This window comes from Aythya fuligula, chromosome 11, assembly GCF_009819795.1.
Source record: "Aythya fuligula isolate bAytFul2 chromosome 11, bAytFul2.pri, whole genome shotgun sequence".
In the NCBI taxonomy this organism is placed as follows: Eukaryota; Metazoa; Chordata; class Aves; order Anseriformes; family Anatidae; genus Aythya; species Aythya fuligula.
The window spans coordinates 21,526,471-21,542,262 of record NC_045569.1 but is presented as its reverse complement, the minus strand read 5'-3'; the positions used below and the strand labels follow the sequence as shown (position 1 = coordinate 21,542,262).

Here is a 15,792-nt window from a genome sequence, read left to right as displayed (position 1 = left end):
CGGTCCCGGCCCCAGCCCGGCCCCGGCCCCGCCGCCCCGCACCTCTCGGCCTCCTCCAGCGCCGCGTCCGGCGGCTCCGGGTCCCCGGGCCACGCCGCCGCCGCCCGCCGCGGGGCCCCGGCCAGGAGCGCGGCCGCCCGCAGCCCGCGCCGCAGCAGCGCCGCCATGGCCCGAGCGGGAGGGGCGGCCCCGGGGGGGGGGGGGGGGGCGGCGCGGCGGTGCCGGGGGCCGGGGGCTCGGTGCCGGGTCTGCCCGGGTCAGGGCCGTGCGGGGCGGGCAGCGGGAGCCGGGCCGGGCATCCTCAGCCGGCTGCTGCGCAGCTCGGAGGGGGCAGGAATCGCCTCTGCCCCTCACCGGTCACTGATGCGAGCAGAACCAAAGCAGGGTACGGCGTACTCACAGCCTGCAGCCTTGTTTCTGGCTCCAGGGAGCTGCTGGGCGCTCAGCGGCAGTGCCCTGGTTTTGGGGCAGGGCTGGGTCACCCCTGGAGTCTGTGCAGCCTGGCTCTGCAGGCAGCCCCCGTCCCGCGGCTGGAGGCTGTGCTGCGCCTTGGGCTGCTCACGGCAGGGGATGCTCTGGCCTCGAACCGAGAGGGTGCAAACGGCGGCAGGGGCAGAGCCCCGGCCGGCTGGCGGCTGAGCCCTGGCGCTGGGCTTGTGGGTGAACGAGTGCCCCAAGGGCCGGACGGCACCTCCCAGGAGCGAGAGGGGGATGAGAGTCACCAGGCTGCAGGCCTTCTGTCCCTGGAGTGCGTCCCAGAGAAACTGCGACTGGAAGGAAAGAAAGCAGCCGCAGCTTAGCTCTGGAGGCCTTGGCAAGAGGCAGGAAGGAAAAATCTTCCCCAGTCACCTACAGGTGCTCACTAAAGCGTCTTGTTGCACTCCCTCCCCAAGCTCAGCATGCTCACGGTCTCAGATTCAAATCATCTAAGGGGTCAGTGCAGCTGCCCGTCTGATCTGCCTGCAGCAGTGCTCAGACTCCCAGACTCTGCCCATAACATTGTTCTGAGCTGGAGTGGGATTTGCGGAAAGAAATGCCAGAGCTGGCTGGGGAGACTTCAGTGATGAAGGATCTGACCCAGCCCCAAATAATGCTTTGCTGCTGGAAAAGTGTGTCCAGAGTTTAGACAGCTAGCACCAGTAGCCTGCTTTGGGAATTGGCTTGGTAGCCAGGACTCAGCTTGAGACAATCAAACAGATCTGCTTTAAGGCTAGGTCCATCCCCAGGTTCCCCTGGTGCAATCCTCTGCTGGGCACCCGGAGATAATCCAGGACGTGACCGCAGCAAAGCCAAGGGTTCACGCTATAGCACGCTCCTGCAGAGCGAGGATGACTGTGAAGGGGGAGCCCTGCACCGAGGGCTGAGCTCTGTGGTGTTTCCAGCACGGGCACTAACAGCATCAGAACACGTGTACCGGACTCATCACCTTCCCTAGGAGGGGGCTTGTGTAATGCAGAGGGCAAATAATTTAGGGAGAGGCATTGTCTGCAGTGCAGAATACACTGAAAGACTTTTTTTTAGACATTTCCACACTTCCCTTCAGCCCCTCTTTGTTCCGTTTACTTCATCGGGCTCCTAGTGGTTTAATGCTCCTAATGTTAGTGTCCCTAGCTTGTAAGAACTCCTTCCTAGGAATTCATCTTATTTAGTCAGGAGATTCATGGTATGGCCCTGAAGGAGCAGCCCAGGCTGTGCTGCATGTTGGGGACAGCAGTGTCCGCAAGGCAGTATGACCACAGCCTGTTCTTTGGAATAGCAACGAGCAACATCTTCTGGGGAAAGGTGCCCGGGGGCTCTGTGCAGGTGACTGGCATGGCCCCCATGCACCCACTTGGAAAGAGACAAAGTCACAGAACTATAGGAAAACCCAAGGACCCAGACACTACGTTGGATCTCATTTAACTGAGCCACACCAAAGACACTCAGTGCCCACGATTCACTCCTCACGATCCTCCCGGGAATGACTTGTCTCTTATGTTGGCCTTGCGGGACGGACCTGGGAATCTTCAGTTACCTGGATCTTGGAGGTAACAGGAGAGGATCTCTGGGTGTCAGTCGATCTATCAGTTGTGGGGAGCAGCCGGGAGAGCTGATTCGTGATGCCCAGGCCTCGGATGAGGTTCTTACGCTTCCGAAGAGCATTCACTCTTTTCTTCTCCTCATCCTCCACGATATCCTGGGGTTGCATGGAGTCATACTGCACTTGCTATATCTCAGGAAAGAAACACACAAGTTACAGCAAAGGTGAAGCCGTAGTAATGGGCAAGAGAGACAAAGCCACAGATTGCTCCGAGCCCTAAAAGAGTTTCAGACTTTGGGGTGGAGTGGGATGGAGATCCCAGTGGGAGGCGCTGCAAGGTAGGACAACACTGGTGCTTACAAGTGCCTCCCAGCACAAGTTCTCAACCCTCTGGACTTCACGGAGGGGAGTTCCAGCCTTGTACTTCTGTTCCTCAGGAGACACACGCCCACGGCTCTGTTCCAAGAGCCCTGTTAGTGCCTTTGAGAAACGCATGGGTGAGCACTGACTAGAACAAAGTACCTTTTTATCCTGCGTCTCGGTGCTTCTGGAGGTGAGGTGGGTTATAGAAGCTGTGGTTTTGTTGGGGATCTGGGGTTTGTCCATGGCTGACTCTCCCTGCAGCTCTTCTTTCCTCTCTTTTTTCTTCTTCCTGGTAACAGCCTCTAACTTGTCTTTCTTCATGCGGATTTCCTCCAGTTGCTGCCTGCCATAGAAGAACTGCCTTGGTCACTGGTTCCATAACAGCAAAACACTGCAAAGACTTCAACCTGAGGACATTTTGCTGTGGTCAGGAGTTCTGTAGTGAATAGATCATAATGGAAGTGTGCTAAGAAGTGGGAGAGGAGTGCTGCTAAGAGAGAGACTACTGTACTCCACTGCTGTAAGAAATGCCCATGAATTAGGCTGGGACTGCCAGCAGGGTGGGAAGGGGGAGGATGCTTTCAATGTGTCTCCTGAGCCCAGAAGTCAGTGGAATATTGCATTTGCCTCTCAGAGGTACGCACTAAAGAGGCTGCTTTGCCATGGCAACAGCATATGCAGACTCTCCTCCTTCCAGCTCTCCCCAGTTTGCTTACAGCTGGTAACCAACAGGAGTCACTCCCAAGAAGGGATCAGAAGCGAGTGGTCTCTGTTCCGCCCCTGTGTAATGTGAGGGGTGGGTTTTCTGTGGGAGCAATGTACCTGGCACACTCCTCTCGTGCTTTGGATGATACCGTTTCCTGGAAGAGAGAGCTGCTCTGCTTGAAAAATGGCTCGTACTTGTCTGTTCCACACGCTGGGTAGATGCGCCGGTAGCTGCCCAGGTGCGAGTTCTCGTACTCCTCTGCCTGGGACAGCCAGGCTGCCTGGTTGCTCTCTAACTCCTCGCGTCTGGAAACCAGGAGAAAGCACAGGCAGGGAGCTGCGATGGGAGACTCCATTATTTTTACTGCCCGAGAGACAAAGGGCCTGGCTAGCTTTGTCCCCGTCTTTCCCCATCTGGGAGCCTGTTTCACACAGAGTCACTGCAGGGAACCAGCACAACCCACACTTCTTCATCCTCTACATGCAGAATGCTGGTGAAGCATTTTCAGGTGCCTCCCCTGCTCCAGGCTCCCAGCCTGCCCCTCAGCCTTTTCAACCCAATTAATAGGGCAGTTCAGTCACAATGTGCCTGTACAAGGAATGCCTGCTACTCCGCATTGGGCTGGGAGATCTTCACACCAGCAGGGAGCGTGGGGCAGCCGAGGGACATGCCGTGTGCAGGGCTGACACGCTCAGCTTCTCCAGCCGGTAGTTACCCCGGGTCTCATTGAAATGGGAGCTGGAGGGAGTTGCTGCCTTGCCCTGTGTGGCAGGAAAAGCCCGGGCAGCAGGCTCATCTCCAATGGCCTCGGGCAGCCATGTGGATTCATGATCATGAAAGGACACGCAGACAAAGAAGGGTGGGAAAACCCTCAGCCCTGGGAAAGGAGCCCTGCTCTGGAGAAGGGCCCTGTGGCCCGGGGTGCTCCCAGCCCCTGCAGCAGTGCTGCAGTCTGTCCTGTGAGCGTCACTGTAAGCCCGGGCATGCTGGCACGGCCTGACGGCAACACAAGGACGTGAGGAGCAGGCACAGCTCCATGGGGAAGGTTGTAAGGCCAGAGGCCAGAGCACGGGGAGCCTCAGATCTCCTCGCACCCAGGGACCGGTCCTGGCTCTTCCCATCCACGGTGCAGATGGTTTGGGGGATCTCTTCTCGGAGGCCCTGTGGTGCCCCAGCCCCTGGAAACTTCAGTGTCACATCCCGGCTCTCCTCACCAGGGGCCTGCAGCACCGTGCAGAAGAGCAATACCTGGATACCCGGGGAGCCTGATGGCTCTGGAGCAGCCGTTCCTTTGCCCGCTGTCTGTCTTCTTCCAGCACTTTTCTCTTGCTACAGGCATGCACGTTTATTAAGTTGATGGTGTCGCAGAGAAGAGCATCCTTCACCTCACGGTCCAGGCGAGTGTCCGTGGTGAAGCTGGGAGAGTGGTTCACCTGCCAAAACAAGCAGCTGGTCGAACCTGGCAACTCCCAGCAGCAGGACACCAACTCCCAGACCGTGCTGCCAGCTGCAGGCTTGCTGGCCCCAGCCTGCCTCCCTGTACACTTTCCATCAACCATCGAATATCCTGAGCTGGAAGGGACCCACCAGGATCGAGCCCAACTGATGCTCTCCCCTGTAACAGCGACAGAAAGCGGGAGGCTGCCCGCAGTGTCTGGTCCTGTCCCTCTGCCCCTTCTGCAGTGTGATGCTCATCCCCACTGCAGGCCGTTCAGCTCCTATACCCCACAGGACTGCAAGAGCAGGGCAGCTATCATAAATTCAGGATGCTGCTACAGATCAAGGAGCTCTAAAACTCAGGAAACTCCCTGTTGTTAGAGAGGGTGTACAGGGAGCAGGTTCTTAGATCTGGTGAATTGAGGTTGCTTAGCCTGCAGCAGGTTGCTTGGCCACTTGTCTTCTCAGACAGTTTAATGTTGTGAGCGAGGTGGCCCAGTTTAGTCAAAGAAGTTCTGTTCATCCCACCACCCCTTCTTCTGGAGCTTTCCCCAGACAAGCAAGCTCTCAGCTGTCTGCTGCTTCAACGCAGCAGGAGACTTTTCCTCACCTCTAGCAGCCAAGGTTTCAGGTTTCTGTCTAGCAAAATATCAAAACCCAGTATCTCGAAGCAGGCACAGCTAGTAGTGTGGTTAGGAAAGCAGCTTTGGTAATTGTGCTTCACCACAGGGTAAGCTGAAATAAGAGTCTTTATAATAATATCTTCAATATCTTCCCAGAGTTTTGTTGTGTTGTAGCTGTTAGCCATCATCCAGGCATTCAGGGTAGAGAGTTTCCTGTGTGGGGGACAGGAGATGGTAAGAGCTCAGCTGTGGTACCATGTTTCTCCCAAGAAAGATGGAAGTAAACCAATGTCCCCAACACAGCTTTCCTGCAGGGTGTGCACCAGGCATCGTGGTACCTGAACGAGACAATACCTCTTACTGCCCATCGTGTCATCCTGGATGAAGTTTGCATTACGTTTGTTGATAGCATAATTGGTCAAATGCATGCAGATATCACCCTGAGAGAGGAACCGCAAGAGACCTTTCATTAACTCTCAGCTGCAGTGTAAACAGAAACAACAGCCCCATTAGCACTAACCTAGCCACCAGCCTCACCCACCCCTGCCTCCTCTCTCTCCGTGTCAGTGGCTTGCAGCAAGGAGTGAATTATGCTGGTGATCCATTCTCTAGCCAGAAGTTAGAGCAAACAGAGCTCTACCTGCTCCCTACCACTGTCCTGTCTCTTGGGGGAGAGCATGGGAGTAAGCTCCACAGATGCCATTCCAGTTGCGGCCCCACCAGAAAACAAGGGACTCCTCAGGGCAGAAGCTGCAGCATGTTTTTGCAGATTCTTCCTCTTCTTTTATTCATCCAAAGCAAAAGACCTCTCCAATACATAAATGTACTGGAGAGAGGGAGGGCGTACAAATACGCAGCTCTGGGACAAGGGGGCACATAGTCAGAAACCCAGGGTGTCTCACACCAGCCCGTGGCCAGAACACAGCAATCCAACACTAGAGTCTGTCTTCCTCTGGGATTTTATAGGATATGGACCCCTACCTAGAGATGGGCATGGGTATGGTCTACAGCTTTCTTTCCCTGTTCTCCTTCCTGTCTTTCCTAGGCTGTTCCACTACCACCAGGTAATTCTCAGGTCCCTCTTCTACCTGAAGCACAGGCAGACACAGAAAGGTGCAGACCTGAGAATGCCCACAGAGGCAAGAAGCAGTAGCAGTGTTGCCCACAGACGTTGTGGAGTCTCCATCTGTGTGAGATTTCAACACCTAATTGGGTGAAACTCAGAGAAACCAGATCTGAATTTATTGTTGACCCAGTTTAGAGCAGAATGTGGGACTCAAGAACATCCAACGTTCCTCCAAATCTGAACACCTCTCAGATTCTGTGATAATGCCAGTAAACAGCCCAGACGTGGGACCTGGGAGTAGATCTACTTCAGACACTCCTGAAATAACTTCTGTGGGGAGGAGATGCAGAGGGAGGGGAGAAGAGGAAAGAAAGAAAGCTGAGTCCCATACAATGCACCAGTACCCGCCTTATCGGGTTCTGGAATGCCCCTAGGACAAACTAGGGTCTAAAAACTATAGATACTATGTGAGTTTTTTGTAAACCTCCCTTTTTTACCAGGTTTCTCCTGCTGGGATCGATGTACCTCATGGTGGCAAACCGGGCCAGACCCTCCTTGTAGACAAAAATCCTCAGCGGGTCACAAGATGTGACCAGCACATAGATACGCATGTCAAATTTAAAGCCATCAATAAGGAAAGGCTGTGAGAAAAAAGGCAGGAGCAAGCATGAGATAAAGGAACATTGCTAGGCGTGCCGCGGATTCCTGGAGGTCAGCTGCTCTGCGTGCACTGCTGGTGCCACTTCCTGGCAGCTCAGCAGCGAGGAGAAGGGCGAGCTTTTGCTTTGCTGCACTGCAGCCACACCGGTGCCCGTGGCAGATTCAGGAGACGTGGGGCAAAGGACACAGGGAGGAGGCAGGGAGCTGGAAGAGCTAAGAAGTTGCAATCCTCCACCTGTATTTCAAGACGATCTCCATTACCTTAGAGATATACTGCTGGCAGATCATGTGCTCTCCGTGTTTGATCTCCTCTGCATTACGTGTTATGAAGATGCCTCTCCCCTGGCAGCCACTGTCTGGCTTGCAGATGAACGTTCTGTTTTTCCTCCTGCGCCTGTAGGCCTGGAAGTCTCCGTAGCTGTACAACGAAGGGGTGACTGTTACAAGCTGCAGAAAGAGAGCCCCTCACCTCTCTGATAACATTTGGATATTCACACTATGGTGCTGTGGGGCTGAGCTCACGTATCATGCTACATGGCTGATCTTCAAGAGCAGCTCCACTGGGAGCACGATGCCTTGAAGTGTCAGGCCCACACGGCAGTTAATTATTTTGCTCTTGAGGGAGGAACCCAGTCTCTATACCGGGCACCACATTTAAGGGAAATGGGGAGGCAAACAGGACAAATCCCAGAAAACAGTGCCAAGAACAATCAGAGTCCAGGAAACGCAACCTGGAAAGGCAGACTGAGAGAACTAGGTCAGTCTTCCCCAGAAAGGAGAGGACTGAGAGGACCTGTACCAACAGCCTTCCTGGACCTGGTCCTATTAGCAAAACCCAGCAAACCACTGGGCCAGTGCCTACAGGAGAAGTACTAAAGCGCTGATATTTCAGCAAAGGTGCTTTAGGTCAGATATTAAGAAAACCATCATAAACGTGAGGAGAGTTCAGCTGCAGAACGTATCTCGGAAGCCCTACTTTACGTCTTTCAGGAAATGCCACGAATAAAATCTGTCTGAAAACGGATATCTTATCTCCTTACACCACCCAAACTTACGAGTGCTCTTTGGCATCCTTCAGCTACACTTCTGTGATTGTTTGCCTGTGTATTATCAGCGAGGCCGGGCCTTCTGCCCCAAACTTCGAATAACGTGATGATGGTTTACATATAACTGTACCCATATTTTGTTTAGCATGACGACCTGCACTCTCAGTATCCTCTGCCATGACACAGCATGCTTCTCTGTTACCTCTCCTGTTCCCAGTGAGCTGATGATCCTCAGAAGCACAGGTATTACGCTTCCCACCTAGCCCAGTGCCCTTTGTCCTTCAGGGTGGGTCCCTCTTCTGAGATTTAGCCCTTTGGCCTGCAACCTGCCAAGCAGCAAGGCGTGTGTTGTAGCAGGTGCTACTCCACAGCCTATTTCAGTCTAATCAGGATTAAAGATGTGTGAAACTAGAAATGGGTCTCGGTGCCCTGTTCAGATCCAGGGAAGGTTACGAAGGCCCAGGCCAAGACACGAAATCTCAGAGAGGCCCCCCACGTCCAAGCCCTATCTGTCAAGCATAGACGTTCCCACTTCCTATTTCACACCCCCGTTCTCTGCTGCAGTAATGTGTATCACTCACTCAGCTGGCAGGCACCAAGTACGGGGAAAAATATTGTACTCCTTGGGGAAGAGTCTGAGCATGCGGTTAAGGTTGCGAGCCAACAAGTTCTTACGGCAGATCTCTGTCATGCCAGGAAAATGGTTGATTTTCTGAAAGAGGTGCAGAAGAAAAACAGAATCATCACTGATAGTCCTTGAGACCCAGAGACAGCCAGTATATGAAGAAAGAAGCAGCAGAACGGGAAGCCAGGCGAGCAGTTGCCTTGAACGTCTGCCCAAGGATAAGATTACACTAGAACCGCTTTATCTGAACTTCACCAGTGTGATTTATCTGCTCGTTCCATCTCAGCCCTGAAGCTCTCCCTTCCTAAAATATTGCAGCTTGTGGAAGGGAGCAGTTTGTCCAGAAGAACCATTTATTTCACCCTGCATTAAAGAGGCTGGCAACTTTCCAGTTCGTGCTACTGACTGAACTGTTGCTGAGGGCACCAAATCAGAGACACAACAGAAGCAGTGGCTGCTGAACCTGCGCGCTCTGGGACCAACACCGATAAGGAGGGCACACGGGTGCTCGTTTAGACACTTCTGGTTTGTTCTGCAACTCTTTGTTCCGCTAACCCTCTCTCATCCTCCTTTCCTGAGCTCTTCCTGCTGGGCGCCCTTTACACGGGGGTGTTTACCTGAAACCGTTTCATTTCCATGACACGCTCCAGAGAGACCGAGCAGTCCGTCCAGTACAGCGTCCATTCTTCGTTTTCTCCCACTTCTTTCAGCCCACAGCACCGTGCAGCACGTCGCACTGTACCAAAGAAAGCGTGTGACAAGGCGCCAGCAGAGGATGTAAATGCCCGGGACTGTTAAACCCCCAGACTAAACAGGAGCTAAACAAAGCTCTGCGGGCTGCACTGCCACCCGCACAGGTGACGAGGTCTCGGTGGGACCCTGCAGGAGGCACCGCAGCCACCAGCTGTACCACGCTAACTCACTACAGACCCTGACCGCAAGTACACTGGGGAACATCGTCCCTGTAAGCCCTCCCGCTGTGGGGTCCCAGAGCACCCCCTGGATTACAGCAGGCTTGCATCTGCCACGTGTTTGATGCCACACAGGCAGATACGAGTCTTCTGAGGACTGCCACACCACCTCCTGTGGGGATCCTCATCCACCTCCTGTCACCAAACCGCGCGTAGCCCTAGGAGGAACAGGCGCTGCCTGTCGCTCTGTGTAAAACAGTGCTCCTTGCACAGCCAGCCTTCAGCTGACCACAGCTAAAGGCTGTGACTTTCAGCAGTGCATATGTGGTTGCAGTGCAAGAGTAGTCATTAGCAAATTGACTAATAACATCTGTCCAATCGTTCCTTTAAGATACAGCTTGTGGCAGCCAAGAAGAGCAAGACGAGGAGCAGGAACCAGTTACCCAGAGCACGTCACTGGAGACGAATGGCAAGGAGATGTTGCAGGCACTGATCCAGCCTGTTCCACCACCCGCTTCAAGTTAAGCTGTTCACAGAGCTCGCTTCGTCTCCCCAAGCACAGGTACCAGTCCCGCTTTACGACTGCCCCCAGCCGAACCTGTCTCTCTGATCCAAGCAGAGGCCTGGCGAATGCAGGTGTATGGGGTGGTGAGAGCTTGCAGTGCTGCCTGATTTGGGTCTCTTTAAGCACTGAGCACCTTGGCCCAAAGTGCAGGATTTTTACAGGAGTTACAAACAATAAATGCATGAAACAAAAGCAACCATGCAGCAGAAATTCAACACCAGCACTCCTCGCTGGCCAACTGGGCATCCGAGGAGCTCGCTGCGGGTGGGTTTCATCCAAAGGGGCACTCGGCAGCGCCCCGGCCTTACCGCGGTGCCCCGGCCTTACCGCTCTCGTACTTGCAGGTGGTCAGGTTGATGGACGGGACGCTGGAATTGAAAGAGAGCAAACAAGAGCTGCTCAGTGTGCGACCAGAGCCCATCTGAGAGTGGGTGGGCAGGAGGGGGCCGTGTCACCCGAATGTCACCCATATGTCACCCGAATGTCACCCGTGCCCCACGGCGCGCGTGGGCTCTGTGCAGGGACCAGCACGGCCCTGGGGGGCTGCGAGGTGACCCGGTCCCAACCACGGGGTGTTCCCAGGCATCACGTCGGGGAGATTTGGGGGTCGTGGAGCTCCTGCTCCGTGCTGGAGGGGCCCCAGAGGCCTCACCGGGGCAGGGCCCAGCCGGCACCTCGCGTCCTGCCCTGCTGCGGGGGGCACACGGGCACCGCGCCCCGGGACAGACACCAGGACACGGGGCGTGAACCGACAGGCTTTATGTGCGCGGCCGCGGGCAGCACGGACGGACCGACGGACAGACGGACTGATGGACGGACCGACGGGTGGACAGATATACAGACAGACAGACCGACCGACCGACCGACAGACAGAGCTCCCCGCGCCGCCCCCTCCCGCCGCACTCGCCTGCGCTTCTTCCGCTTCCCCCGCGGCCCCGTGCCCGTGCCGGACGGGGGGGTCCCGGCGGCGCCGTGCCCGTGCCCGGTGCCGGTGCCGGGGGCCGGGGCCCGGCTCCCGCCCGCAGCCCCCGCGGCCGCGCCCCCCCCGCCCGCCTCCATGGCGCCGCTGCGGGGCCGCCGCCGTCTCCATGGCGACGCCCCCCCCCCCCCGCAACCATCGAGACGCGGGCACGTGGGCGGGCGGTCACGTGTCCCGGGAGGGGTCACGTGTCCCGGAGGGTGTCACGTGTCCCGCGGCGTGCCAGGCAGCAGGTCCCGCAGCAGGCGGCGCAGCTCGGGCTCGGGCAGCAGCGGGCGGCGCAGGGCGCGCAGGGCCTCGGCCTCCGACAGCGCCGCGAAGGGGGCGGCGGCCGGCAGGGGCAGGTACCCGGCCAGCTCGCACAGCGCCACGGCCGGCACCGCCTCGTCGGGCCCCTCGGGCTCCTCGAAGCTCGGCCGCCGCGCCCACAGCAGCACCCGCAGCCCCGCGGCCGCCGCCCCCCCCGCCGGCGGCGCTCCCCGCGTGGCGAACACGTTGTAGGCCAGGCCCCGCGCCGCCAGCCCGGCCGCCAGCCCGCACACCGCCTCCGCCACGGCCCGCAGCTCGGCGCCCGCCGTGTAGAACAGCAGCGCGGGCGCTGGCACGTCCCGCAGCAGGGCCGGGCCCCCCTCGGGGAGCAGCGGCTCGGCGGGCGCCGACTCGACGCGCAGCGGGTGGGCCAGGTAGAAGGCGTGCAGGTGCAGGTGGTTGACGGAGGCCGAGGCGCCCAGGCTGTTGAAGCCCACGCGGAAGCCGGGCTGGGTGCTGAGCAGCACGGCCTCCAGCCCGAAGCGCAGCAGCTGCGGGGTGAGCGCCTGCGGCAGCCCCAGCGCCGGCTCGGGCAGCAGCAGGACGTGGCCGCGCTCCAGCGGGCTGACGTTGATGGCCACCAGCACGCGGTCCAGGGGCGGCGGGTCGCCCCCCGAGCGGCGCCGCAGGCGCAGCAGCACCTCCCCGGGCCGGATCCGCGTGAAGTTGAACTGCTGCGGGTCGAAGGGCTGCGTCAGGCTGCGGATGGCCTGCGGCGGCCGGCGCTGCGTGGCGCGCTGCGGGTTGAGCTGTGCCACCAGCCCCATGGCGCCGGGCAGCACACGCGTGGGCAGCTCCTCGAGGCGGTAGCGGAACAGGCCCCGCGCCATGCGGTCCTGCCACGCGCCCAGCAGGGCCCGGTCGAAGCGGGACGGCGCGGTGCCGGGCCAGGAGACCCCCTGCAGCACGAACTCGTCCTCCCCGTACACGAAGTCCTCGGGCTCGGGGATGTCCGGTGGCCCCGGCTGCTCCCCGCTGCTCGCCGCCGCCATGCTCGGTGCCGCCGGGACCTGCTGGGGGAAAGGGGGGGGCGTGCCGGGTGAGCGCCGCGGTGCCAGGGCCGGCCCCGTGCCCCGACCTGCCCCCGGTGCCGGTGTCCCGGTGTCCCGGTGTCCCGGTGCCGGCCCCCCCGCCCCTCCCCACGTGCCGCGCGGTACCGGAGGTGGGGCGGGGCGGGGCGGGGGGGGCGTTGCCATGGCAGCGGCAGTGACGTGGAGGCGGAAGCGGCACCGGCGGCATGGGGGGCGCGGGCAGCCTGCTGCACAGGGAGGCGCTGCGCGAGTACCAGGTGGGGGCGGCACCGGGGGCACCGGGACCGGGGGAGGTTGAGACCGGGGGCACCGGGACCGGGGGGCGCAGGGGAGGGGGCCGAGGGGGCTCCGGGACCGGGGGGGCGCAGGGGAGGGGGCCGGGTTCGAGGCGGAGGGGACGGGACCGGGGGGTTCCGGGGACCCCGGGGGGAAGCCGGGGCCGGGCTCGGGTCCCCGCCGAGGGCCCGGGGCCGCCCGGTGGCGGAGCTGACGCGCGCTGTGCCCGCAGGAGCTGACCTTCCTGAGCAAGCAGGAGATCCTGCTGTGAGTGCCCGGGCCGAGGGGGGGCTCCGCTGCGGGAGGGGGGCTGCCCCGGGGCAGGGGGGGGGGGGGGGGGGGCGGCGAGGTTGGCCCGGGGCCGGGCAGAGCCGTTTCCCTGCCCTCGGGGTGCCGGCGGCTCGGTGCGAAGGTCGCTGGGTGCGGCCGCCCCGGGCACGGTGCCCGGTTAGAGCGGGGCCGCCCGGGGCACGCGGGGGACGGGCGGCGGGGCCGGGTCCTCGCCCCCCGGGGCCGGTGCCGGGAGCCGGTGCTGGCCCCGCGCTGCCCCCGGCCCGGGGGCTGCCCCCGCACAGAGCCGCTCTTGTTCTTGCCTCCTCAAGTGCCTACAAGAGGTTCAGTGAGCTGCTGCCAAAGGAGCAGAGGGACAATGCCTGCTCCCGGCGTGTTCCCAAGAGCCGCATCCTGACGCTGCCCGAGCTGCGGGTACGGAGCCTGGTGGCAGCGGGACCCCGCGCTGCTCCCCGGGGGGCTGCGTCTGGGCAGGGCAGCGCTCACCCCTCGGGCCCCCCGTGGTGCCCACGCTCAGCCCTGGCCGTGCTGCTCTGACCGACACTCGGGCAGCATATCACCACCCCATATCAGCTGTGCCCACAGTTGGATCCTTCGTCCCCATTGTGCCACTGGGCCGAGGGCCCTGCTGCCTGGGGTGGCACAGCTGCACTGCGTGCCATGGCCTGGTGGCAGCGCAGGGCTCCCCGGGTGTGCGGGGCAGTGCTCTGCGGGGCCTGGCACCTGTGGGAGCCTGCCCTGAGCCCCCCCATCTCGGCAGGCAAACCCCTTCCAGCACCGGATCTGCAGGGTCTTCTCCACCTCGGAGGAGGGGGACGACAGCATGTCCTTTGAAGACTTCCTCGACATGCTGAGTGTCTTCAGCGACTCCGCCACCCCGGATATCAAATCCCACTACGCTTTCCGCATCTTTGGTAACTCGAGGGGCAGACGCAGTGTTCTGGGATCCTCCCCCCGTGGCTGGGGACAGCCTGCGAGGGCTGGCAGGGCCCTCAGGGTGCCCACAGCAGCGGCAGCTTTAGGGACTCCCTGCGGGGACCATGCATTCGGCAGGGCGTGCGTAAGATGTGCAGTGCGGGGTTGCCGTGCCTGCAGGTCATCCAGGCCCCCCCCTTCCCTAAGCATGAGTGCTTCTGACTCGAGGCACGGGGGCCCTGCCGAGATGTAACTTTCCTCTCCCCAAAGACTTTGACGAGGATGGGACTCTGTCCAGAAAGGACCTGGAGAAGCTGGTCAACTGCTTGACGGGGCAAGGCGAGGAGGTGTCTCTGAGCAACGCGGAGATGGAGCAGCTCATCCAGAACGTGAGGACCGTCAGGCTGGGCAGGGGTCGCTGCATGGTCCTGGCCACGCGGAGCTCACTGCTTTTCTCTCTCCCCTGCAGATCCTGGAGGAGTCAGACATCGACAAGGACGGCACCATCAACCTCTCCGAGTTCCAGCACGTTGTCTCCCGCTCCCCGGACTTTGTCAGGTACCGTGGCCTGCAGCGGTGCAGTCCCAGGGGGCTCTCTCCGGGGCTAGCCCACCCCGACTGCTGTGCTGGCTTTGGGGCAGAGCTCTCATGGGAGCAAGCCTATCCCTCACGAGGTCTCCTGTAACAGTGAAGGGAACTTCATGCCATGATAACTCTGTAGAGGCCTCTGGCACAGGGTGATGTGTCCCCAGAGCACAGGTTGCTCGCACACCACCCGCTTGCAGCACCGTGAGGAGATGCAGAACTTGTCGTGTCTCTTGCAGCTCCTTCAAGATCGTCCTGTGAGAGCCCTGCAGCTCTCCAGCAGAACTGCTTCTCCAGCTACCACAGCTCTTCATGGTCTCAGACATTTCCTCTTCCAGTGAGCAGGGCGGCAGAGGGCCCTGCGCCTCACCAGCCTGGCAGTACCGCAGTGCCTTAGGCAGGACTCCGCTCCTGCTCCCTTCCGATGCCCAGCAGGCGTCCGCAGGGCTCTGCAGCCGATGAGTGGTCCTGGGACGCTGTCTTTCACTGTCCTGGACACGTCCACCAGACCAGGCAGCAGCTCTGCTGCCCCAGGATCAGATTTTAGCCCTTCATAAGCACAGCTCTGCGGTGGGTTGGGGCAGGCACAGAGGTGCTCCTGGCTGCGGCCACGCTGCACCAAGCACAGCCCCCCCACCGCCCACAGCACCAGTTTGTGCCTTCCACTGCTCTTCCTCGGGGCCTTCCTGCACAACAGGGATTCTTATAAGAAACAATCCACCTCAGATGCAACGTCCCAGCAGCGGTGCTGTCCTCGTGCCACTCCGGAGCTGCCCCTCGCTGCTTGGAGGGCTGGCCCCGGGGCAGCAGGAGCCGCAGCCGCACTCTGCCGCAGCATCAGCGCGCTCAGGGTCTGGGTTTCCTTTTCTTTTCCTCTCTGCCCCTCCTCAGGCTCGCATTCAGCTCAGCATGGTGCAAGGAGCGCCTGGCCTCTTCCTCTCTGTGCTCTGGAGAGGACAAATAAAGGGCTCTGGTTTCACCCTCTGCCTGGCCCTGCTGCTTTTGTCTCGCCCCAGGGGATGGAGGAGGGGGGGGGCAGCCCCCGGCGCTGCAGGACCGCTGCCATGAGGGGTGCTGGGGACACGGCCTCCTGCCAGGCCCCTCTGCGTGTGCCAGCTGCAGCTCCCAGGGATGGGAACGGGTCCTGTGGGGGGCCAGGCACTGCCGGGGAACACCTCCACCCTCGGGGGGCACCTCCATCCTCGGGGGGGACGCCTCCCTCCTCGGGAGCACCAGCGGCTGTTTCCCAGCGCGCTCAGCGGGCGGTGCACAAAGAGCTTGGCTCTTAAGCAGGAGGCACAAAAGGAAATCCAGGGCAGGCAGCTACCTTTGGGGCGAGCAGCGCCGGGGCTTTGTGTCTGTTCATCCAGCGGGCTTCGCCCTG

The 15,792-nt window shown here is 60.1% G+C and overlaps 3 protein-coding genes across 3 annotated transcripts; 1 reads left to right on the top strand and 2 right to left on the bottom strand.

Moving 5' to 3' along the window:
• Positions 1-350: 350 nt before the first annotated feature.
• On the bottom strand, positions 351-10,376 carry TTLL6 (tubulin tyrosine ligase like 6). Its single transcript, XM_032195026.1, has 11 exons — positions 10,350-10,376; positions 9,164-9,282; positions 8,503-8,633; positions 7,137-7,293; positions 5,504-5,589; positions 5,137-5,362; positions 4,338-4,522; positions 3,206-3,394; positions 2,543-2,726; positions 2,015-2,206; positions 351-770 (listed from the first exon to the last, which is right to left on the bottom strand). Exons 2-11 carry the CDS (start codon positions 9,182-9,184, stop codon positions 351-353), a joined length of 1,791 nt encoding a protein of 596 aa, XP_032050917.1. The 5' UTR covers positions 9,185-9,282; positions 10,350-10,376.
• Positions 10,377-11,204: 828 nt separating this feature from the next.
• Positions 11,205-12,410, bottom strand: GDPGP1 (GDP-D-glucose phosphorylase 1). Its single transcript, XM_032195025.1, has one exon. It carries the CDS (start codon positions 12,300-12,302, stop codon positions 11,205-11,207), a length of 1,098 nt encoding a protein of 365 aa, XP_032050916.1. The 5' UTR covers positions 12,303-12,410.
• A 129-nt stretch (positions 12,411-12,539) lies between these two features.
• Positions 12,540-15,392, top strand: CIB1 (calcium and integrin binding 1). Its single transcript, XM_032194996.1, has 7 exons — positions 12,540-12,598; positions 12,850-12,884; positions 13,220-13,322; positions 13,669-13,822; positions 14,094-14,212; positions 14,293-14,381; positions 14,648-15,392. The coding sequence occupies exons 1-7, from the start codon at positions 12,548-12,550 to the stop codon at positions 14,667-14,669; spliced, it is 573 nt and encodes a 190-aa protein (XP_032050887.1). The 5' UTR covers positions 12,540-12,547; the 3' UTR covers positions 14,670-15,392.
• The last annotated feature ends 400 nt before the right edge of the window (positions 15,393-15,792 follow it).

What these genes read in the sequence shown, in the direction of transcription:
- TTLL6 (XM_032195026.1), bottom strand. Translation starts at nt 9,184, where the DNA reads ATGGAAATGAAACGGTTTCAG. An exon ending in GCCAGCAGTATATCTCTAAG is followed by an intron (nt 5,590 to 7,136) that starts GTAATGGAGATC and finishes TTCCTCTCTCAG; the next exon opens with GGTGATATCTGCATGCATTT. An exon ending in CAGGCTCCCCGGGTATCCAG is followed by an intron (nt 3,395 to 4,337) that starts GTATTGCTCTTC and finishes CCTGGTTTCCAG; the next exon opens with ACGCGAGGAGTTAGAGAGCA.
- GDPGP1 (XM_032195025.1), bottom strand. Translation starts at nt 12,302, where the DNA reads ATGGCGGCGGCGAGCAGCGGGGAGCAGCCGGGGCCACCGGACATCCCC.
- CIB1 (XM_032194996.1), top strand. Translation starts at nt 12,548, where the DNA reads ATGGGGGGCGCGGGCAGCCTGCTGCACAGGGAGGCGCTGCGCGAGTAC. An exon ending in TGACGCTGCCCGAGCTGCGG is followed by an intron (nt 13,323 to 13,668) that starts GTACGGAGCCTG and finishes CCATCTCGGCAG; the next exon opens with GCAAACCCCTTCCAGCACCG. An exon ending in TGGAGCAGCTCATCCAGAAC is followed by an intron (nt 14,213 to 14,292) that starts GTGAGGACCGTC and finishes TCTCCCCTGCAG; the next exon opens with ATCCTGGAGGAGTCAGACAT.